Source organism: Microcaecilia unicolor, chromosome 2 (genome assembly GCF_901765095.1).
Source record: "Microcaecilia unicolor chromosome 2, aMicUni1.1, whole genome shotgun sequence".
Lineage (NCBI taxonomy): Eukaryota > Metazoa > Chordata > Amphibia > Gymnophiona > Siphonopidae > Microcaecilia > Microcaecilia unicolor.
The window spans coordinates 178,263,157-178,287,784 of record NC_044032.1 but is presented as its reverse complement, the minus strand read 5'-3'; the positions used below and the strand labels follow the sequence as shown (position 1 = coordinate 178,287,784).

General features: G+C 43.0%; 1 protein-coding gene across 3 annotated transcripts in view; it reads right to left on the bottom strand.

Moving 5' to 3' along the window:
• The window catches only part of DMXL1 (Dmx like 1), a 522,326-nt gene that overhangs the window by 163,274 nt on the left and 334,424 nt on the right, over positions 1 to 24,628 (bottom strand). For all 3 annotated transcript variants that reach the window (XM_030193519.1, XM_030193517.1, XM_030193518.1), the window contains exons 21-24: positions 20,156 to 20,253; positions 18,800 to 18,965; positions 14,019 to 14,271; positions 4,859 to 5,949 (exon numbers count right to left, since the gene is read on the bottom strand). In XM_030193519.1, the coding sequence (XP_030049379.1) occupies positions 4,859 to 5,949; positions 14,019 to 14,271; positions 18,800 to 18,965; positions 20,156 to 20,253 (1,608 nt within the window). The remainder of the gene's footprint in view (positions 1 to 4,858; positions 5,950 to 14,018; positions 14,272 to 18,799; positions 18,966 to 20,155; positions 20,254 to 24,628) is intronic.

Genomic DNA, 24,628 nt, shown 5'->3' with positions numbered 1-24,628 from the left:
AGGAGCAAGGAGCTAAGATCAAAAACAGATCAAGTAGCTTGCAAAGTTAAGATGAATGGAATCTTAGTTGGAGACAGGCTGAGGTCAATATTGGAAGGATGTTTAAGACAAAAAAAGCTGAGTCAGAGAAAAATTAAAGATCCAAGTTAGCCAGAACATGGGTGGAGTCACAGTTTGCAAATGTATGTTATGAAATGTATGTGTATATTTTGCGCACTAACATTTACACCTGCTCCCAAGCAGGAATAAATGCACCTTAAATCTAGCAATTTCTGCAGGATTTGTGCTATTATTTTATGACACATGGGTGTCTATGTTTTATTATGAAATAGAGCCAAATAAAGTGTTTTCCCACCCAGCTGCTAGGTGCACTGTTATAAAATTATCCTTCTCAGTGTCTATAACAATCTGAACTTAGGCAAGCATCATAACTCCCAGAGAAACATGCAGCATAACTTCTTTAACACCATGAAGACATACCTTGTAGATTCCCTGGAAGTCATAAAGCTGTACCTTCTGTGGGGGAAGGGGGTGGGGTGGCTCAATTGGTCAAAGGAACATGAGAATTTAAGACCTAGATTTTAGTCATTGGGAATCCATGGCAAATCAAGTTTAAATATTTGAGGAAGAATGCAGAAATTCAAAGGCTTATTAATACTGGATTGTGACAGAAGTTGAGGACCTTGCTTCTCAGCAAAAGAACAGTCACTGGCTTGGCTAAATACAAGAAATACATATTAGGGGAGGGGAAAAACCAGATAACTGACACTACAGTCCTATATGGAGCAGACTATAACTGAACCAGAAGTCTAAAAGGAACCGGTAAGCTGCAAGGAGAAAAGAGTAAAACACAATGTTTTGAAGGTGATTGAACTCCAGGTCTTCTAATGGCATCTATTTGTGTGTTTTTAGGAGAATTTCCTTGTAACCATCAAAGAGAACTCTTCTGTGCAAAACTAGCAAAAATGAAATTCCACAAAACAAGCAAACTACGCAAAGAGTGTAATGGAAAATAGGTAGGAAAAAGACTCAGAATCCCACCTTCACATTAACCTTAGTGATAGGATTTTATGGAAAGTGACCTCATAGGCATATAAAACCTTCCTATGAACACCATTTAGGCTCAATGCAATGCAAATTTTACTGGCAGCCTTCAATTAAACAAGTGACTTATCTTTCTTCACCATGTATAAATAACTGTGGATCCCATTATGCCTATGAGGTCACTACCCATAAAATCCTATCACCAGGACTAATGTGAAGGTGGAGTTCTGAGGCTTTTTCCTACCTATGCCATTACACTCTATGCGTAGTTTGCCTGTTTTGTGGAATTTCAGATTTGCTGGTTTTGCACAGAAGAGTTCTTTGATAGTTATCATCTCTCTTTTCTGTCCTTTAGTTTATTTCTTGTATTGATTATACAAGAATCTTCTTGTAACAACAGAGGTTAACAAGACAAATGAAAGCAGAATTACAGTGATGTGAAAAAGTCTTCTCCCTGCTTGATATCCCTTATTATCGCACGTGTATTGCATTGAATAATTTCCTCCCAGAATTTGATATCCCACCTTTCTGTGCTACCACCAAAGCGGTTCACATACATTATGGTTTCTGATCATTAAACAAAATGTAATATTAGACAAAGCAATTCTGAGAAAACACCACAGTTTTTAAATTACTTTATTTAGAGAACCAAGATATCCATATCACCCATGTGAAAATTAAACTGCCTTCCTCAGTTATTCAACCAAATTGACCAAATGTATTCAATAATTAGATTCAGCTGAATGAACACAGTGAGGCTTGATTGCAACCAGCCCTGTTGAATCTAAACCTCACTATATCTTGAACATTCCAGAAGAGATAACAAAAAGTTATCAAAATATATCAGTCTGGAAAGGGTTACAAAGCCATTCTTTCTGGGACTCCAGTGAACCACATCTGAGAGCCAACATCTCCAAAAGGAGGATGTTGAAGATTGGTGAATCTATCCAGGAGTGGCTAGTCTGCCAAAATTACTCCAAGAGTACATTGACAACTCATCCAGCAATTTCACAAAGTATCCAAACAACTGAAGACTTCTCTAGCCTCAGCTAATGTCAGTGTTCATGATTCCACAATAAGAGAGATTGGGCATAAATTTGATTTGTGGGAGAGTAGCAAGGTGAAAACTGGTGTATCTAAGAGCAACATTAATGCTCAGCTCACAATTGCTATGGAGTGGAGGAGTGGCCTAGTGGTTTGAGCACCAGTCTAGACATCCAGAAATGGCTGGTTCAAATCCTACTGCTGCTCCTTGTAATCTTGAGCAAGTCATTCAACCCTCTATTGCCTCAAGTACAAAATTAGATTGTGAGCCCTCCAGGGACAGACAAATATGTGGAGGGGCATATTCGAACGCCCATCTCCGTGGGCGTCTATCTCCGAGAACGGGTACGTGAAGGGGCGGGGCAAACCGTATTTTGGAAAAAAAATGGGTGTCCATCTTTTTTCTGATACTACAGTTTGTGCCAGCCAAATGCATCAGATTTGTGCGGATTTGAGCTGGGCGGTATCGTTTTCCAGAGATAATGGAAACCAAAGGCGCCCAGCTCAAACGACCAAATCCAAGGCATTGGGTCATGGGAGGGGCCAGGATTCGTAGTGCACTGGTCCCCCTCACATGCCAGGACACCAACCGGGCACCCTAGGGGGCACTTGTAACAATGCACTTGCTGATGGGAAAAAAAGTGATTTTATAGCAGTGGATGAGTACAGAACTCCCCACAGTGGCGTTCGTTTATGATTTATATGTGTTCACTTGAACGTAGTGGCATTGACGATCTGGCAGGGATCAAAGGAGACTGATTTTGCACAACTTGGGCACCCTTTTGGGATACGCTGACTTCAGTAGCCCACAGCATAATTTTGAATTCCTCAAAATGGGGAGGGATGGGGAGGGTTAGAGTGGGGAGGAGGGTAGTGGGAAGGGAAGAAAATTGTAAAATTGATATCTGTAAGAGAGAGGACTTGTTCAGTTATGCATTATAATTTCACATAATGTTAATTGAGTCCTGTTATTTTGTCTTACGTTAATAAACACGAGTTTAAAAAAACAACAAAAAAACTAAAGTTAACTCTGAAGTCCATAGCTCCCTTTCCTTGGGTGCTGAGCCCCCAAATCCCCCCCCAAAACCCACTCCCCACAACTCTACACCATTACCACAGCACTTATGGCTGAAGGGGGGCACCTAGATGTGGGTACAGTGGGTTTGGGGGGCGGTTTGGAGGGCTCCCATTTACCACCACAAGTGTAACAGGTAGGGGGGGGGATAGGCCTGGGTCCACCTGGCTGAAGTCCACTGCACCCCACTAACAACTGCTCCAGGGACCTGCATACTGCTGTGATGGAGCTGGGTATGACATTTCAGGCTGGCATACAGGCTGGAAAAAAAAAAGTTTTTTTAATTTTTTTTGGGTGGGAGGGGGTTAGTGACCACTAGGGGAGTCAGGGGTGGTCATCCTCGATTCCCTCCGGTGGCCATCTGGTCATTTAGGGCACTTTTTTAGGACTTGTTCGTGAAAAAAAGGGGCCAAAAAAAGGGACCCAAATTCGTGCTAAAAACGCCTTTCTTTTTTTGATTATCGACCGAGGACGTCCATCTCTCCTTGGCAGATAAACACGCCCCAGTCCTGCCTTCACCACACCTCTGTCACGCCCCCGTCAACTTTGGCCGTTTCCGCGACAGATTGCAGTTGAAGACGCCCAAAATCGGCTTTTGCTTATACCGATTTGGGCGCCCACGGGAGAAAGACGCCCACTTCCCGATTTGGGTCGAAATCTGGGCGCCCATCACTTTCGAAAATAAGGCGGATAGTGTATCTTCAGCTACTATTGAAAAAAGTGGAGCAAAAGTTAAATAAATAAATAAATTTGCAAACATATACCAGGACCAAAGCCTTTTGGGATTATGTCTGATAGACAAATTAAAAGTGGAACTCTTTGGCCAACACAGGTGCTATTATGTTTGGCCTAAAGAAAATATGGCATTTTACAGTAAAGTCATCACACCAATAGTGTAACAGGGTGGTGGTGGTGGTGGTGGTGGTATTGTGATGAAGCGGGGATGCTCTGCTCCCTCAGGGCCTAGAAAACGTGCTATTACTGAAGGAGCCACAAATTCTGCATTCTACCAGAAAAGGCTTAAGGATTGTCTGTACCTCTGTCCATGAGCTAAAGGATAATTGGGTAAAACAACAAGACAATGATCCAAAACACAAAAGCAAGTGTACATCTGAATGGCTGAGCAGAAACAAATAGTTTAGGACTGGCCTAGTCAAAGTCCTGACATACTCAGAGATACTGTGGCAGGACCTGAAATGAGCAGTTTACGCATGAAAACCTAGGAATGTGTTTGAATTAAATCAGTTATGCAAGGAAGAGTGGGCTAAGATCCCTCATCACTGATATCAAATTATAGGAAGTGTTTGATTGCATTTATTCCTGTTGCTAAAGGTGGTGCAACCAGTTATAAAGTTTAGGGGCAGTTACTTTTTCACATGGATGATACAGGTGTTGGATAACTGTTTCTTAAATAAATGAAGTATTAATTTAAAAACTGTGCTGTGTGTTTACTCAGGTTCCTTTTGTCTATACAGCATTACATCTTGATCAAAGATCAGAAACCTTCAGAACTTTTTCACATCACTGTATATTATAAATGCTTGTCTTTGGAAAACATTTCATGATCTTACAACTGCATAATCTCTTGCTGAACTTAAATCATGTCAAAAAACGTTATGAAAGACCAAAAAGACAATTTACTAAATATTACATAATGAACAGAAACATCTGGTTATTTTAAAATAAGATTAATACCTGTTGAGACTCTTGCAGAAGCAAAATCAACTCCATCCTTACAGAAGCCAGACCACCACCATGGGATCCATGAAGAATGCAGTAACTCAGAAACATCCTCAGGAGTGACTGAAACTTCAAAAGCCACTGTCGCCTTTTCTGAACATTCTCTAGCTGTTGCTTGAATGTTTTTTGGTCAAAAGAGTCATTCTCTTCATTCTCACTTAATATTCTTTGATCCACAGTTTCATCGATTCCAGATTTCAGTTCCTCTGTATTAACATTATAGTTGCAGGTTTTCTGAAGAGCCACCACCTCTCTTTCCAGCCACTGGTAAAGTTGATACCTGAGCTTCCCACCATCTACCTCATAACCAGTGGATAACGTACGAAGTTCAACTGTGAGAATCTTTAAGCACGCCCTAAATTTTAATTGTACTGCTAGGATATCTTCTGATGGACTTAAAATGCTTTCATCAATTGTGCTAAATGTATCTGTACAACAGGAGCTAGTTTCCCCCAGATTTTTATCCATAGTCTTCTGTAAAAGATTTACATCTTTCATTAACAAGCCAGACTGCTCTGGATCATCATCATTATCACTATCCCACTTTAATTCCAAAGGATTATCTTGAAATGTCATAGAAGGCTGGCTCCAATCAAAAGAAAGAGCAGGATTTGAATGTTTGCTTAATGAAGATTCAGAAGAAACCATTCCATTTATATCAGTTGAATTGTTAAAATCTAATACTCTCTCTTCCTTAGACTCTATCGTCACTGAAGAAACAAGTGAAATATCTTCACTGTCTGCCAGACTAGAACTTTTAAGCAAATGCTCTGACTTCTTAACCACTTTAGGCATCTTTGATAAAATCTCAAGGGCTAACATAGGACAACCAGCTTTTAAATGGGCACATGCAGTTGTGAAAAACAATCTTCTTTCCCTTAAATTTATTTTGTCAGCTAGTCCATTTTCAACTGTTAAACATACTTTATTAGAAGATGCATTGGATGATCCAAAATGGCGTCTTAATAAAAGAGGATGCGTCCTTAGATAATTGTAAAAATTAAACACTGATGGGTTACAAGCTGATGAAATGCCAACATCTTCACCTGCAAATAAATCACATTATGAGTTAAGCATCATTTAAAAGGAAATCTCTTTTTAACATTTCATGTGTTTTAATATTGTTTAAATTAATTTGCTAGGTAGTGAAACACTTTCAGATCATCCATGTTACAGGCAATGAAGGCCTAACTAGTATTTTTTTTTAACTGCCTCACTATAAGCCAAATTATTTTAAATTTATTACATTACATAGTGTGTAAGGCCATATCAATGGTCCATTCCATTACATGAAATTACTAACATAATGAAGTTGTTTTTCAGAACTCTATACTAATTTCTCTTCATATGTGCAGTGTATGGGTTATGGCACAAATAGAAATAAAGATCACAAAAAGCATAGATACTGGATTATGGTGGCATGCCAAAATACTGTGGTGTAACAGACTAAAAAAACTGCAGATTTTTATTTAAAGGAGTCACTGTGACTCGTAGGTAATGTGTTAGGGTCCTGTAGAAGAGGGCTGGAAGAAAGAAGATATTCAACCTATACAGCACCTATGATTTTACGTAATTAGTTTCTCTGTCTTTATTAAGACTCTATATAGCTCTTGCTCAGAAAACTGAGTAAAGAAGTGAATTTTAATCACCCAGTGATCTCAAAGAGAAACAACGCTTACGGTTGATATTTTGAGTACACACTTAGCTAAAGGCCTAAAGAAAATTGCATCTCTAAAAAAGGTAAAAAGGTCTTAGGCCTCACTCACAAAAATTTCACCTTTGCTCTCTACAGAACTTTGGACCTTTAAGCACAAAGGACAAAAAAATAGAAAGAGATGGTGTAAATCTCCTACAGTCTAGCCTGTCCTCATTCAGTGAAAACACATGAAAATGTACTATCATGGCTTAATAACAGCTACCCCCCCCCCCAATTTCTCTCAATGCCAATTCAATTAAGCATCTATTCAACAAATTAAGTGTACTGCTCCCACCTCCACCCCCTCAAAGGAACCAGTCTGTCCAGTCAAGACTGAACAGCAATGATTTGCTGAATGTTGCTTTAAAAAAAAAAAAAAAAGTCTATGTCATGATAAACAGAAATAAGCTTTGACAAAATGCTGAGAGATCTTCATCTTATTCATTGTGGATATTCTGAAAACCTGACTGGCTCAATGTGTCTCAAAGACTGGGTTGAGAGCCCCTTTGCTACAGTAAGAACTGAGAATACTATGCTAGTAACTGTACAGGTAGGGGATGGCTGAAAATTTTAAAGCTAAGTCTCTCTGATTTGGCTGTATCAGAACTTGATGGCACCAAATGAGTGAATCAGTAGTCATCCTTTACGGTCCTATCAGGTACATGGAGAATCAGGCACTGAGAGACAGGTGCTGGTAGAAGAACTTGATTATTTCATCACGTCTTCTTGGTGGAAATAGTCTCTAAGGTCTACATAGCAAAACCTACTTATAAACATCTGCAGGTTCACAGTTTCAGCAATCCTAAACAAAGGGCAATGTCTGCTTTCACATTGTCTGTCCTAAGTTAATCGGGCAGCTATCTGGGTACTGCCAGCACCAAGAGTGCCACAGTGCTCTGCCCACATTATCTGTGGCACTGAGTAAATGCTACTGAAAATCAGGGTTGGACCCAGTAAGCATGAGTTATCTAGATAGGAGCTGCTACTATCCAGGTAAGTGAACACAACTCATCCAATGTCAGGGAGAAGGGAGAAATTAAAAGATGTTTCAAAATGATGACTTGGGGGTCACATGATGTCTGCATCCTAACAGGCAGCGGGGAAACGGAGCGCTGTGAGAACTGCACAAATCAGCTTTATATCTTTAATTAGAGGGTGTTTTCTGCCCACAAGGACCTCGGAGGGGCCTCCTGAACTTGCAAGGATTGGAGGCTGCAGTTTCAAGTTAAGCTCCTGCAGTATGCCTGCAAAGACTCCGAAATATGCTCATCAGAAGTCACAGATAGCTCCCAAAAAGATGGCGGAGAGTGCTGCACTGATTACTGTGCCAGCGGGTGAATGGGCCCAAGAGATCTCAAAGTCCACGACTGCTACGTTAGAAGACAAGCTTAAACTACAATCCGCGGTGGATTAAATAAATTAAAAAACTTGAAACTCACTCATCGGCTCATGGAGGTGGAAAGATGAGTGTCTGGGAAGGATGAGGACATGCAGATGTCTACCCAGCTGGGGTCCCTGCAGAATGAAAATGCTGACCTCTATGACCAAATCAAGGAACAAGAAAATAGGACACGCAGTGTGACAAGGCTAACACTCTGTATTCCCCAAAGAAGTAGTCAGGTCCTGAACCACAGGTCCCAGAAGCCCTTGTAAGAGGAGAAGAGGAGGGGAGGCCGGAAAATAGGGAATGGAACTCCCTTCCCACTAGGGGGAGCCCGGGCCCGAGGCGAGGTGAGCAAGGTACTCCTTTCTCCACTAGGGGGAGATGGAAGGATGAAGCTCAGTTTCCCTAGCTTCATCGTCAATATATAATTCCCCCCAGCTGTGAGAAGGGGAGAGCAGATTTCCTGGAGGCTTTGGATCACCAGGGGAGAGAGGAGATGACTGGAGGGAGAGAGGCCATGGAGTATGTGGACGAAGGCAGGAGTCTGGCCCTAGAGCAGCCTAAGGAGGAAGAGCCAGCTTCCATGGAGTGGGAGACTGCAAAGGTTGCCCTACGCAGTCCTTAAAGGTACCGGAGAAGGCCCTGGGGAAGAGGTCCACAGAGGTGGGGGAGAAACTGCCAGCCCTACTCCTCCTAGGGTTATCCCAGATTGGGTGAAAGGCAGGTGGCTGGCTATTGCTGACAAGGGCAGAGACTATTAATGACGAGATACTGCTTTCTGAGCCATGGAGCAGTAAGGGAGACCGGCTGGACTGTAGGATGGTGAACAGCCCTTCTGAAAGGGGAAAAGTTAAAACCCCATAAGGGGGTCTGGACTCCGGTGGAGCTGAATGTTTGCTGAGGGATTTTGGGCCTGGTTAATACTGAGTGTTTGGGGAAGATTGCATTCCAAGGACTGTGTTCTTCTTTCATAGGAGCTATATCTTGAAGATTGTTTTGTCCTATTTTTTTTTTCTGAACAATGGGATAAGGCCTGGGGGCCTTATCCTGGTGGACACTATAATATGGTTTAGGGGTTTTTGAAATCCCCCGCTAATAAATCTTTCTTGATCCTGAGTTCCTGCGTCAGCAGTGTTTGTTCCAGAAATCCAGGAGCAGCGAGCCTGCAGGCTCCCTTCCCCCAAGCGGTAGAAGAGCGCCCCCTTTTACAGCAGGAATAATCTGTGGGTTATTGGCCTAACAGAAGCAGACCCGGATCTGGAGTTGTATACCTTCTTCTCCGTGGCTTCCCACTCAGCTGGGTCTGGAAGGCAGCTGCACCAAATTTTGCTGCATGAGGGCTCATAGAATAGGTGTGCGTAAAGACACTGACACCAGACCTCACACAACTATTGTCTGCTACTTAAACTGGGCTGATAAGAAGACTATCCTGAGGGTGTATCGATAACTGGATGATCTTCTGTACCAACAATCCAAAATTCTCCTCTTCAACAATTACTCCACCTGCATAGCCTTGCAGCACAAAGAAATGGTGCCTTTGTGCTCTGCATTGTATCGCAGGGGTGTGTGCTTCTCTCTGGCATACTCAGCCAAGTTGCGAGTATGGCGTGAAGGGAAAGTTAAAATATTATCCGACAAGGCAGCACCTACCCAGTTTTTGGATGGCCTGAATGTGCCGGAGGTGTGGCTGGGAGCTTCACATGGAGGAAATCCGGAGTCAGCTGGGGGGGCGGCATCTGGGGTAGTACACACCAGTTATTGTATCTGATATTAAAGTTTTTATATTCATATAATGATTCTTACATGACTCCAGAAGGCGGGGGAAGATATAGCCTACCTCCAGGAGACATATCTCACAGCCCCTGAACATGATAAACTGAAAAGGGGATGGGTAGGAGATTTAGAGGGGTATAATCGAATGCGAACGCCTATCTCCATGGACATCTATGTCCGAAAACGGGTACGTGAAGAGGCAGGACAGACCGTATTTTCAAAAAAATGGACGTTTTTCAGCTGGGCGTTTGTTTTGTTTTTTTAGCGATAATGGAAACTAAAAACGCCCAGCTCAAAAACGTCCTAATCCGAGCCATTTGGTCGTGGGAGGGGCCACGATTCGTAGTACACTCGCCCCACTGACATGCCAGGACACCAACTGGGCACCCTAGAGGTCAGTGCGGTGGATGTCAGACAACGCTCCCACATGCATAGCTCCCTTACCACGGGTGCTGAGCCCCCAACCCCCTCCCCCAAAACCCATTACCTACAAATGTACAACACTACCATAGCTCTTAGGGGTGAAGGGGGCACCTACATGTGGGTACAGTGGGTTTTGGAGACCTCCCATTTACCAGCACAAGCGTTACAGGTAGGGGGTGGGGGGTGGGCCTGGGTCCACCTGGCTGAAGTGCACTGCGGTACCCACTAAAAGTGCTCCAGGGACCTGCACACATGCAGGCCTCTAGGACTTGTTGCTGCTGTAGAACCTTGGCACACCAGTTGACACCTGAAGACTAATGTCTCCGAAAACATCCTTTATTGGAATAAGCACGTTTACTCACAAGTTAACTGCAGATCAGAGGTTGTGCCCCACTGGCAAAGAGTCTCCCTGGTACTGAGATTAGCAGTAGGTCAGAACTGGCAGAATGCTGTACAATGCCCACTTTCAGCCACATTCAAGGTAAGAACTAAGTTCTGTAATGTGGCTAACACGTGAAAGGGATCTAAAACTGGCTTACAAAAATGGCCACTACCTCATGCACTACCGGAAACAAAACTGGACACACTTTGACCCAGTTAGCAGGGGGACAAGCACCATGGGAGTACAGCCTACCAACTACCAACATCGTGAGCATTTGCCACAAGCTACTGGAATCACGGAGCCCAATACCCTACACCCACCACAATGCATTGCTGATGTGACTCTGCAGTGCGCATAACAGAAAAGGTGTCCCACTCACCCGAGAGCCACATCAGAACCAGGGAAAGGCTGTCAGAGGATAGAACACATTCTGCTGTCATGGAGGTGGGTACGGCATTTGAGGCTGGCATAGAGGCTGGAAAAAAAGTTTTTAAAGTTGGGTTTTTTTGGTGGGAGGGGGTTAGTGACCACTGGGGGAGTCCAAAAAAAGTGACCCAAAATCGCGGGAAAAACGCCTTTTTTTTCGATTATCAGCTAAAGACGCCCATCTCTCCTCGGCCAATAACCACGCCCCAGTTCCGCCTTCACCACGCCTCCGACATACCCCCGTCAACTTTACCCGTTTCTGCGACGGATTGCAGTTGGAAACGCCCCAAATCGGCTTTCGATTATACCGATTTGGGCACCCACGGGAGAAAGACACCCATCTCCCGATTTGGGTCGCAATATAGGCGTTTTTCTCTTTCGATTATAAGCAGGATAGGCTACTCATTATACAACGGGAAACAACGGGGAGTAGCCATTTTACTTCATAAACACCTGCCTTTTCAACTTCATAAGTTGTGCAGGACAGGGAGGGCAGATATATATTGATAGCTGGTGAATTATGGGGCCACAAACTGCTCCTATGTAACATCTATGCACCTAATGTGTATAACCGTAAGTTTTACTCTGCATTGGTGGCTTTAGTGCTGGTTTTTGAAAAATATCAGCTTATTATAAGGAGGGGATTTTAACAGACCCGCTCTTGGATTGTAACCCCCTAAGATGTGTCCCAAAGACCATGCTGGGAGAAGAAACCACTTCTGAACACAGTACTTGGGTGCCCTTGATGTCTGGCGCATTCTCCACTCTCAGGAGCGGGACTATACCTTTTACTCCAACCCTCACAAGATATATACAAGGCTGGATTATTTTTTGGTGCCTCAGTCACTGCTTTCCAGGGTGGTAGATGTATGTATACTAGCTCCCGAGCTTTCTGACCACTCCCAAGTCACATTAACACTGTTTGTTACAGCGGAACCCAAGGAGAGGGTTTGGAAATTTCCCCTCTTTGTACCATGACCTTGAGTTTCAAGCTTACCTAAGCGAACACTGGGTAGACTATCAGACCATCAATGACACCCCAAATGTTGGCATCTAAGGCGGTTATGAAGGGCCAAATCATTTCATAAATAAAGGGTAAATAGAAATGTAAAGATTTGGAGATTCTCCGATTATCAAATGAGCTGAGCTCCCTGCGCCACATGCACATGTCACATTCTACGAAACAAAAAAAATCACCGAAGTCCGGAAACAACTGGATAGTCTCCTTCATGACAGAGTAGCCCAGGAGCTTTATTTCCACTATCAACTTTATTGATTTTTTTTTTTTTGGTGGGGGGGGGGGGGGGGGGGGGGGGGGGAAGCAGGTAAATTACTAGCTAAGTTGGTAAGACCCTATAGGAAACAGCAGGTGATCCTTTCTATTAAGGACAGTTAAAAGGAGGTGCCACACGGGTGAAGATAGGGGCCTAATTTCTCCAATTATAAAGGGACCTGTACACCATACAGCCATTCAGAGAACAAGACCGAAACTGGTTCCTTCCAAGAACTCACTCTGCCATCACTATCCATAGTCCAAGTGACCACCTTGAACACACCACTTAATGAAAGTGAAGTTCACATAGGAATCAAATTGCTGAAACTAGCCAAGCCCCTGGGACTGATGATTTTGGCCATGAGTATTTACAAGCTTCTGGAAGATTAGGTGACAGCACCATTGTGTCACATGTTTAATGATATAGAGGGACCCAATTTAGCCCATGTTATTTTAGTACCTAAATTGGGTAAAGATCCTGCACAAGTGGGGTCAAATAGACCCATTTCCCGGCTTAACCAAGATGTGAAATTACTTGCAGCTATTATGGCAAGGAGCTTGAACTGCTTACTGCCGCACCTTAGTCATACAGACCAGGTTGGGTTTGTCCCAGACTGCTATGCCTCTATGAACTTGATCAAAGTATTAGTTGCCATTCATGCACATAGAGGCAGAGGAGGCCAGTCCGCCACTATAGGTCTCGACATGGAGAAGGCATTTGACAGCATCTATTGGGAGTATCTGTTTGGGTATTGGGGAAATATGGACTGGAAGATCATTACCTCTCCTGAGTGCACGCTCTATACACCAGGTCACAGGCCCGATTACTAAATAATGGAGTGCTCAAAGAGTTTTGATCTTCAGAGGGGCACACACCAGGGATGCCCACTATCCCCCCTACTCAGGATCCGGCAGTGCACAGAGATTAGGGGAATTATGCTTGGCAGTTTGAAATGTAAAATTAGCCTTTTTGCTGATGCTATTTTACTATACCTAGACTAGATAGAGCTCCACAACACTTTGTTGCTTTACGGATAGTGCAGGAATATGGAGCTACCTCAGGCCTCTAAGTAAACTGTACAAAATGTGAGCTGCTCCTCCTGGCAGGTGGAGCTATGGAGCCTTGGCATGGGGATCTCCTCATCCCTCCAGTGAAAAAACCGATGTGCTACTTATGCATTTACTTAAGTACCAGCCCACCTATTATGTACGTGTAATATATTAGACCCTATAGAAAAAATTAAACAGCTCTGTCACATATGGAAAAGACCTACCCTTGTCTCTGCGGGATAGATTAGCCCTTGATAAGATGGTCCTACTGCCCAAGCTTTTGTACACCTTGCAGACTATTCTTATCTGCAAAGATGAGGGTCCCTTCAGGAGTGTCATAAGTTCGTTTATTTGGCACAGAAAGATCACGCATAACTTATTCCACTCTGATTATGGATAAGGGATGGGGGGGGGGGGGAGGGTTTGAAATCTCACCGATCTCCGCCACTATTAACGTTGCGGCATTGATGCGATTGATCTCAGAAAGCATCACAGGCCACTCAAAATTCACCCCACAAGTGTGGCTAGAGGGCTGGATTGCTCCTCTTGCCTTTTGTAAAGTTACATATGAAACCCACAGCACAGAGATGCTTCACCTCCCGCCTCCAGTTCTTACAACTAACGTGACTGGCGTGGAGGTGGTGGCGGAAGATGCAACACACATATGCAGTACAGTTTGGTGTTCTATTCATTGTACAGTTATCTTACCTCCAGCTTCTTTAACCGATTCCTCTAACAGAGTATCAAGAGCCCTGCTATAATCCTCCAAAATCCAGTGGGCCATGCTTCTCACGAAGGGGTCTTCATGTGCATCAGAGAGATTTAAGTCTTTACTAGACTTCCTTCCTAGAATTTTATTTTGCAATATAGATTTATAGGTAGCTGACATTTCAAATTCTGATTCATAGAGTCTTGATACTACAAGAGCTAGCTGTACATCATGAAGTTTCTCTAAACAGACCTACAAGAAAAATGTACAATTTTAAGTGATTTTATTTATTCCAAACATTTCCAAATTGCAATCTACTAACAAAGACAATTAAATCACAATTGTAGGATTCTTTTTTTATTCTTCAAAAATGCCATTAATATATAAGGAGGACTTATATCTTACTGTATAATTTTCTTTTCTTTAGTGAGTGACATCATTCTGCACAAATGGATGTTATCCCTTCCACCCAGCAGGTGGAGGTAGAAAAAACAGAATTATGCCAGTGACATCAGTAAAGCGACATACCTACCTTATATGGCATCCGGCGCACACACTACTCCTCCAAGCAATGGGGGTGCATGGATCAGGCACATGGCTATCAGCTTAGCCCGTCTCCTGTCCCCTCGGATGTCAGCTTCCTGTTCTGGGACAGGCAGAGCCAATAACCGCGTGCCTGCTCCAAGCACCCTCTTGCTGCCAGCACCACTGTCCCACCATAGGTACCCTAGAGCATCAACATAAGCTGAGGCGCTCCCTAGTATTCATCTGACCAAGCAGCAGGTCCCTTTGTTATGCACCCATGCTCCAACCACTGCAGCTGCAATGAAAATCAAGCAAGCAAACCACCAAAGAGTGGCACTCGCTACCCTGCATATACCAGGATACAGCTATATCACAAAATTAATTGTGTTTTGTTTTTTTGAAGCAATGAATAAAGCAGCACAGAGCACACCCAGAACCCCGATCTGAGGGCTTCCAAGGGAGGGACTGAAGAACAATGTCGCTGACTAAAGAAAAGAAAACTAACTGATAAGACAATTTTCAGTTTTCTTAGTGTCAGCCCCCCATTCTGAACAAATGGGATGTACCGAAGCAGTCTACTGGGTGGGGGAAGACAAGGCCCTCTGAAATTAATTCATTTCCCTCAGATACAAGAGCAGCATTTGCTGGACATTTAGATGCAATCCCCAGGAGCCGAAGCTTCTGCAAAAAGGGAGGGCAAGCAGACCTCCTGATCAAAACAGTGCCTGCAGTTGAGAGATTCTAGGTGCAGAAGTGAAAGCTACCAGAAACACCGCGCTAATAAGATCCTTGGTGGAAACAAAGCGCAGAGCCTTAAATGGAGCCTCGGACAACGGACAGCAGCAGATTGAGGTCACACAAAGGGAAGAAAGAGTGTAGCAGAGAGTGCAAATGAGTAACCCCCTGCAGGAACTAAGCCACCTCTCTACAAAAAGTGAGAGAGATACCTTCCCATGAAAACTGGTCAAAGCAGCCACCTGGAGCCTGATACCGGCCCAACTACAGAAACCCCACAATATCAGGAATCTGAGCTTTCCAGGGAGACAGTGATCACTCCCCATATCAGAATTCAAGAACTCACCAGACCCTGATATAATTCAGGAACCTAGAGGTCTTCCTGGAGTGAAGCAGCGTAGAGATCACTATGGGGAGAACTCATAGTTCTCCAAACGCCTCCTCCCAATGGCCAAACCTTAATCTAGAAGGAATCTGGATCTTCCATGTCTACCTGCTCTTGCCGGAGCAGACCCAGACCCCTAAGCATGGAAGAGGATCCTCCACCAGGATGCCACTGGCTGTGAGGCCAATCTGGAGCCATCAGCAGGACCAGATGGGGCTGAGACACAATCCTGCACAACAGTCTACCAGAAGACACAGAGGGAAGATGGAGAAGGGCTCCTCCAAGGGCCTTGGTTGAATCAGGGCATCTATCCCCTGGGAGGCCAGCTCCCTCCATCAACTGAAGTAGTGGTCCACCTTTCCACTGATCCTGGATGCCATTAAGTCGAGCTGTGAAGAGCCCCAGTGGTCTAGAATGAGCTGACCACCCTCCTGGATCCAGGAGGATGTGACTGGGAACATCTGCCTATACCTTGTCCTTGCCTGCAATGTGGACTGCTGAAAGGGTTGGCAGAGGGGTCTCCACTCAACAACATACACACTGCCTGCAGGGCCACTGTCTGACCCCTGGCACTGCTCTGCTTGTTTATGTACACCACCGCCACGGCAGTGTCCGACATCACACAGATCATTTTCCCTTCAAGGAAAGGTCAAAACTCCTGCAGAACTAGGTGGACTGCCCGAGACTCCTGGTGACTGACGGACCAGGACACCTCCTGGCTCTACAAGGTGCACTGCGTCCCCCTGGCCCAGTGAGCAAGCACCCCAATCAAAGACACATCCATCCCTGGTGACTAGAACCTACTGCAGGGGATCCAGAGGATTCTCTCTTTCAGTAGGTAAACTGGACAGTCCCACCAGGCTAGACTCAGCCTCATGCTGGGCAACAGAGGCAGAAGACAATTGAAGTCCTGCGAGGCCAGTGCCCACTGGGACAACAGAGAACGCTGCAGAGGGCATATATGAGCCCTTGCCAAGGAACCACCTCCAGTGTAGCAACCATGGAACATAAGAGCTGAAAGTAATCCCAAACAGTGGGCTCTGGGATATCGCACAACCTGCGCAACTGCACCCAGAGCTTCTCTGTCTACTCCTCTGGAAGAAAAATCATCCCTTTGGCCTTGTTGAAGTGGACCCCAAGATACTCCAGGGACTGAGACAGGGCCAGATGGATCTTGGGCTGGATCAGTACAAAGTTCAGGGATTCTAGGAGGGAAATAACCACCAAGGTAGCCAAATCAGCCTCCAAAGCCCAAGTCAGCCTGAATCAGCCAGTCATTCAGGTGGAGAATGAACCCAAAGACCCTGATGCTTGAGGTGCACAGCCACCATAGAAATAGTGCAGGGCACTGTAGCCAGGCCAAAGGACAAGGCCCGAAACAAAGTGCCGCTCCAACACACAGAAACATAAATATTTTTTGTGATGATCTGCAATGGGGAAGTGGAGGTAAGCCTCGGTAAGGTCAAGGAAGTCAAGAACGTTCGCAGCCGCATCAAGGTAATGACCAAGTGAAGTGTTTCCATCTGGAAGTGCTGAACTCACAGACGAGCATTCAACCCCATTGAAGTCTAGGATGGGCAGAAAGGAACTGCGCTTCTTCGGGACCATGAAGTAGATGGAGTACCTGTCTAGGCTGCGCTCCGCTGACAAAACAGGTTCCACTGCTCCTATATCACAGAGATGCTGAAGGTAAGACAACAGCCTGGCCTGCGAAGAGAGGTCATGAAGGTGTACAGAACTGGACGGGTGAATTCCATGGCGTAGCCCCCCTCTTCACCACTGACCTGAGGTGATGCAGACTCACTCGTTGAGGAAGAGAGAGATGGTACTGAGGTACTAGCACAGGGGCAGCAATGTGCAGGAATAGCCCCGCATGCTCAGAAGTCTTTAGGTTAAATCCAAATCTGAGCTCCGAGACACCCAATCTATTCCTGCAACTGACAGATAACGCACTCTCTTGTGTGGCTGATTCATTCTGCTTGTCAATAGAAGAAAAACAAAAATATACAAGTTATAGATTCTTTTTGGTGTCTTTTTTTATTTTTTATTATGGCTTTTAAAAGTTCGAAGCGGCTTGAACCTTTCAACCTCTGAAAGGGTCTGGAAACTCTACACTGTTAGAGCATTCACCATTCCAAAACTCTTAACTGCAGGAATCAAATACTTTTTTGTTAAAACTTCTTGTTGTCCTATTTAGATCACCCTAAATAAACATGAAACACAACACCTATCAAATAGTTACTAAAACTTTGCAACTGCGCAAGTTGTTTTTACAGGCAATTCCAACTTCGTCCACCAAAGGGCTACTGCAGAAAATCAATGTCCCATTTCAAAAACTAGTGTTCAATAAAAATTAAAGCATTTAGGGGTCCTTTTATGAAAGTGCGCTAACAGATTTAGGGGTCTTTTTACTACGCTGTTCCGAAAAATGGCCTGCGCTGGTATAGACGATTGTATTGGACGCATGCAGGTCCATTTTTCAGCACACCTGCAAAAAAAGGCCTTTTTTTAGGCCAAAAATGGACGGGCGGCAAAATAAAAATTGGCACGCATCCATTTTGGACATGAGACCTTACCACCACTCACTCACTTAGCGGTAAGGTCTCGTGAGTTAACCGGGCGGTAATTGTCAGTACACATATAATGCCAATTATGACTGGTTAAGCACCATGCAGTAGAAAATAAAAATATTTTTTCTGCCGTGCTTATCGGATGCGTGTAAAAAATGGAATTACTGCCCAGGGCTCATGGTAGCCGGGTGGTAGTTCCAAATTGGCGCGCATTGGACACACATAGGAGCTTATGTGCCTTAGTAAAAAAAAGGCCCCTTAGTGCGTGCTAAAATGCAATGCCTATAAGAATAATGGGCATCTTATCATTTAGTGCATGCTAATCATTAACACATGCTCCATTAACGCACTTTAGTAAAAGGACCCCTTAGAAAATACACACTTAAGAAAGCCATATAAAACTTCACCTGCATGTAACTGGCCATGAGTTAGATTTAGAAACAGTGGGTAATTAAATCTAAAAAAAAAATTAAAAATCCCAATAGACAGAGGATTTTAAAGTAACAAAACACATTCTACACAGATATTACATACAAGTTGATGGCTGCTGAACATAAATTTTTACCTCTACTGCATCTTTTAAAGATCCTGCTAAAAGGAAGAAGGCTGCAGAATGTTCAAAGCGCTGTTTACCCAACAAGGAAAATGCATTTTTTAAAGCTGCTTTACGCCACCTATCTTCACTAAAATTGTTCCCAAAAAATTGAGTCATCTTCACTTCCTTTTGAGACCTATGGATTTTATGGGGGAGGAAAGAAAAATAATAAAAGAAAACAAAAGCATCCATTAAACAAAACATTTAGAAAAAGCAAAGCCAACATCAAATATAATGAAAACATATTATACCAATGTCCATAATATATATATTAAAAATAATAACAACAACACTGTTTTGGTCCTTTTTAAAAATGAAGTATAAGGTGAATACTGTCCCAAATAACACAGTATCTAACAAAACCCACTGGGCACCTTCAAGCACAACAAAGTTTATAATCTAAATCAAGAATCCTTCTTGAACATCAATCAGTATAGTACTGCCAACCTATCAGTGGGAATCTATTTTATTTTATTTATTTATTTATTGGGACTTACATGATACTCACAGTATCAGCACAACACAAATGAAACACCTTAATAGGCAAGCATTAAAACATTTGAAGTATTTCTTCTAAAATAGTTTTAACATTTGAATTACTCTAAGTTCAAAACAGAACACTTAGAAGCCCTTTTACTGAACTGCATTTAACGTGTGGTTTACCAGGTTGTAACTGCTAGAGCACAACCAGTTAATATGGTAAACCACACATTACATGATTTTTGTCTTAGGGGTTTGTGCCATAAGCACAAGATGGGTATGGAAGCTGTTTTACAATTAGTGTGCTACAAATAAGATGCATTAATTGCCACTTTTGAGGTTAGCACGGGACCACTTACCACCTTCTAAATAGTTAGTGATGCACTTCTGTTATAATTCTAAGCACTATCTGCATATTTAACAAGTCATCTATAACAGCAAATGCAGGGAACCCTTCCAAAAGCTGTCATGTTAAATTTGCAGCTAGCACATTAAGCTGCAACTAGTTTACCATGGCTTAGTAAAAGGGCCCCTTAGTGTAACCATTTAATATCTTCTGCTTTTATTTCCACCAAAGTCTGAGGCACTATCATATGCAACTAAGTAAATACATAAATTAAGACAACACATATAAAGCTTTTACTTTTAAGTTTACATTAACCTAAGACTACTCATTATCTGGGAGGGGAATTAGATCTAGAACAAGCATGCCAAGATATTCTAAAGATGGTTTCTGTAGTCCCAAATACTCAGCCCTGTATAATATTTTGGTACTACCAATAGGTAATCACCTAAAAAAAGATTACAATTTAAGGGAATCAAAATAGAAATTTGTATTAGTTTTACCTGTATAATCCCCAAACTACAGCTTTTTTTCTCATTGCAAGGTAAAAAATAGCTGCATCTAATGGATCATTATTTCGTTGAAAAGCTGCTTTAGCTATCTGAAAAGACAAAATAGTAAGAGAAATTACTGCTTGTCACTTGACAATTTATTTTCTGCCAGAAGTTTAATTTTTCCCCTCAGAACCTGGTTACTTAATATTTTGATTTGATTCAGTAAGCTAATTAAAATGTGAAAACTGTATACAAGGAATATGATTTGGAAAACTGGACATTAATGTCTCAAAACATTCTGTTTTACGTTAGAAATATTTGTTTCTATTAAGGATGCAGTGAAATGGTTTATAGATAATGAGGATTCTATGTAGACAGGAGGATAAATCAGACAGCTCCAAAACACAGCTGCCTCCGAGCTCAAAAACGTCTAGCTAATTTTCTGAACATGTGCAGTACTTCCCTCAGCTACTATCTCACAAGCCCCCTCAGTTTAACACACATCTTAGGTGTCAACTACCTGAAGAGGAAGATGTGTATGTGCTTCTCAATTATCCTGCTGTCTACAAAGATTTCCCATTCGGGTAAGGAAAGTCTCATTGATCATTTGCATCCCTCCCCCTTTCTTTCTTTGTATCTTCTATGTATCTTCAATGATTCTCCAGCAAATCTATGTTACTCTGAGGAAACACAGTGGCATACCAAGGGCAAGGCGGTGGGGGTAGTCCACCTCGGGTGCAAATAAGAAAGGGGGGTGATCCAGTCCCTTTATTCAGGCCGCTGCTGTTGCTGTTCCTCCTCAGTCCCCAGGCTCCACTTGCCCATCCTCAGCTCTGAGAGTCCCCTTCTCGTTTTCGCCACCCAGCACCCTGCAATTTTAAAATCTAATCTCTGAATCGGCAGCACCACGTCAGTGTGCGGCGTCTGTGAAGGAAGCAGGTCGCCTTGGGCCTTCCCTCACTGTGTCCCGCCCTCGCGGAAATAGAAAGTTACATCAAAGGAGGGCAGGACACAGTGAGGGAAGGCTCAAGGCGAACTACTTCTTTCACAGATGCTGCACGCTGGCGTGGCACTGCTGATTCAAAGATTAGATTTTTAAAATGCAGGGCACAGGGCGACAGAAATGAGAAGGGTGCTGTCGAGGGAGCCAAGGGTGGGCAGGTGGGGATTGGGGCTGCAGCTCAAACTAACAGCTAAAATAGGGGCTAGGACTGGAACTTGATGGGCTGAAAAGGGGGGCTCAGATGGGTGAATGGGGCTGGAGCTGGAACTGGGGGGGTGAGAAGGGACAAGTGAGAGAATGGGGCTATGGCTGGGGAAGGTGGGAGAGTGGGGTTGGGGCTGAAAAGGGGGGTTGTAATGCAGGGCAGGTGGATGACCCTAGTAACACTCTAGAAATGTTAAGTAGTAGTGGTATGAAGGGGACTGGAATTGGGGGCTGAAAAGGAGGGTAGGTGGGATAAGGAGGCAACACGGCAACAGCTGGGATTGGGGGCTGAAAAGGGGATGGGGAGAAAGGGACTGGGGCTGAAATTCAGGACTGGTGGGAGAAAAGGGCTGGGACTGAAACTGGGGACTGGTGGGATAATGGGGCTGGAACTTGGGGCTGAAAAGAGGGGGCAGAGAGAGAGAGAGATTTCCTGGATGGAAGGGAGAGAAAGGGCAGATGGTGGATAGGAGGAGAGAGAGAGAGAGAAGGGGGGCAGACACTGGATGGAGGGAGCAGAGATAGAGAAGGCAGACACTGGATGGCAGTGAGAGAGAGAAGGCAGACACTGGATGGCAGTGAGAGAGAGAAGGCAGATGCTCGACGGAAGAGAGGGCATGAAGAGAGATGAGGAAAGGCCTGAGGGATGGAGGGGTGGGAGAGGGTGGGGAGGGGATATATGGCTGAGCTACTAAAACAATGTTAAGTTAAGCTTCGGAAAAATGTATGACGAGTTATGGATATGGTTTGTTTTGCATTATAAAATCTCAATAAAAATATAACAAAAAAAAAAGAGAGAGATGAGGAAAGGAGAAACCAGAGACGACAAACTGTAAATAAATAATTTTTTTCTTTTTTTTTGCTTTAGGCTAAAGTAGTATTGTAGCTGTGTTAATAACTTAACAAAAGTTTTTAAACAGAAAATGGAAATAAGGTAATCTTTTTATTGGCCTAATTTTAATACATTTTTACTAACTTTTGGAGACCAAAATCCCCTTCCTCAGTTCAGGATAGGATACCGTAATAGTAGTATACTGTATTAACCTGAGGAAGGAGGTTTTGGCCTCTGAAAGCTAAATATATTAGTCCAATAAAATAGTATCTTATTTGCATATTTGTTATATTTCTATTCGTTAATTTGTAAAGTGGTGATTGGTATTTGTTAGTTTTTTTTCAAATTTACATCTGCTATCTTTATATTTTGCACAGTACTAGGGGACATACATCACTATCACTGTTTCTGTGGTGTTGCATTGAATGCAGAATCTGGCTTCTTGGGAGTTCAGTTTCATTTTTGTCTAAATATTTCCTTTTTTAGTTTGTGGTTACTTATTCTATAGTTGATTAGGGTGTATCTGTGTCTGTGAAAATGATATGGCTTTCTGTTGGCACTGACTGTGCAGGGTCCACCAATGCTATTCTGGATGGTTTAGTTTTATAATAGGTGAAATTAATGTTTTAGTGCTCACTGCAATATTTAAGATACTTCCTTTTCCTAGATATACCCTTGTGTGACTCGTAGAAATGACTGCTTATGGAATAATAGAATTGCTCTGTAAGTCCCAAATGTTTTTTATTCTCAGTATGCCTAGTGCTGGATTTTGGAAGGGGGTGGTGTTAAAAAAATGATTGGACCCGGGTGTCAAACTAGGTATGCCACTGAGGAAACAGAGCCATCAAGAAATATTCTTCCATTGAAACTTTTAGGATATTTGTCCAGTTTATTTATTGCATTTGTACCCCACATTATCCCACCTCTTTGCAGGTTCAATGTGGCTTACAGAGTGTTGTAATGATATAGTCGTTACATGATTTTAAATACAGTCGATAGTAAGCTGAAGGTAAGGAGGGTTTAGATGGAAGGTGTTGGGTAATGTCGTGTGAGAGGTGTTGTTTGATGTACTTGGGTGGTTTAAGGAATGGTTATAGTTTCATTAAGGATGTTTCTTGTAGGCTTTGTTGAAGAGATGTGTCTTCAAAGCTTTGCGAAAGCTGGTTAGATTATTCATGGTTGCTTATATTGGCTAGATTTGATTACTGTAACTTAGATCTAACAGGCTGTTCAAGGAATCTTTTTAGATCAACTGCATATCATGCAAAATATGGCAGTCAGGTTAATCTATGGGCTGACTATAATTCAGTGAGAGAATACTATATGAAACTATATTGGTTGACAATCAAAGAAAGCACCCAAAACCTGTGCAATGGTATTTAAAATTCTGTCAGGTGTAGCTCCTTTGTATATGATGGATCTTGAGAATCTTCTTCATCGATCCAATGCATGAAACTAATTTTTCTTGCAATTTCCTAGTGTTACTGCTTTAAAATCAGGAGAGAACAACAAGGCAGTTATAATTGTTTTAGCTACCAGAGGGGCTTTTTTTTTTTACAGATGAGTTTTGCTGATATATCTCGATTATTATCCTCACAAGTGCTCATTCTATGTTCTTTATAGTGAACCTCTTCCCTGATGAAGACTCGAAACTTGGCCATGTCGGTAGAGATTCTTCTCTATTTGAAAAACTGTTGCCAGCTAAGTAACGCTATATTGTTGTAATGCAACTGTTTTGATTATTATGATATGTTTCTTTTTTGAAGAGACTAAGATAAGTAATATCTGTAAAACAATTCTCCAAAAATAGGTTCAGAAAAAAGCTCATAAAAAAGTACAAAAAAGTATTAATAACTGTCATTTTACAGAAGTTTATATAGCAACTGTAACATCTATGGATCGATGACAAATTGCACATCGCTGACCTACAGCAAGTCCAACAAGCAGCATTGATGAATTATATTCTGAAGATCCCATAAGAACAAGTAGGAATGCTATGAATAGATTACTATAGAATATATACATGCCCACTCAGTCAGTTTACTACATATATAAGGTTATAGCGAAAATACTTACCTGTAGCAGGTATTCTCCAAGGACAGCAGGCTGATTGTTCTTCACAGATGGGTCGACGTCTGCGTCGGCCCAGGAAATGGCAATTTTGCAAGCAAAAATAAAAGTTTTTGCCCAGAGTATTTTGGCGCGTGAAATCATGTGCACCGCGCATGCGCGGACAACTTCCTGCCCGTCGCGCAAGCGTGCCCCTTAAGTCAAAGAGCAAAAAGAAAACCAGTAACAACTCCATAGGGGAGGTGGGCGGGTTTGTGAGAACAATCAGCCTGCTGTCCTCAGAGAATACCTGCTACAGGTATCTTTGCTTTCTAAGTTGGTGGACAGTTGGGTCACATCCTCTAGATCTCCCGCAGCTTGACACCACTGGGAA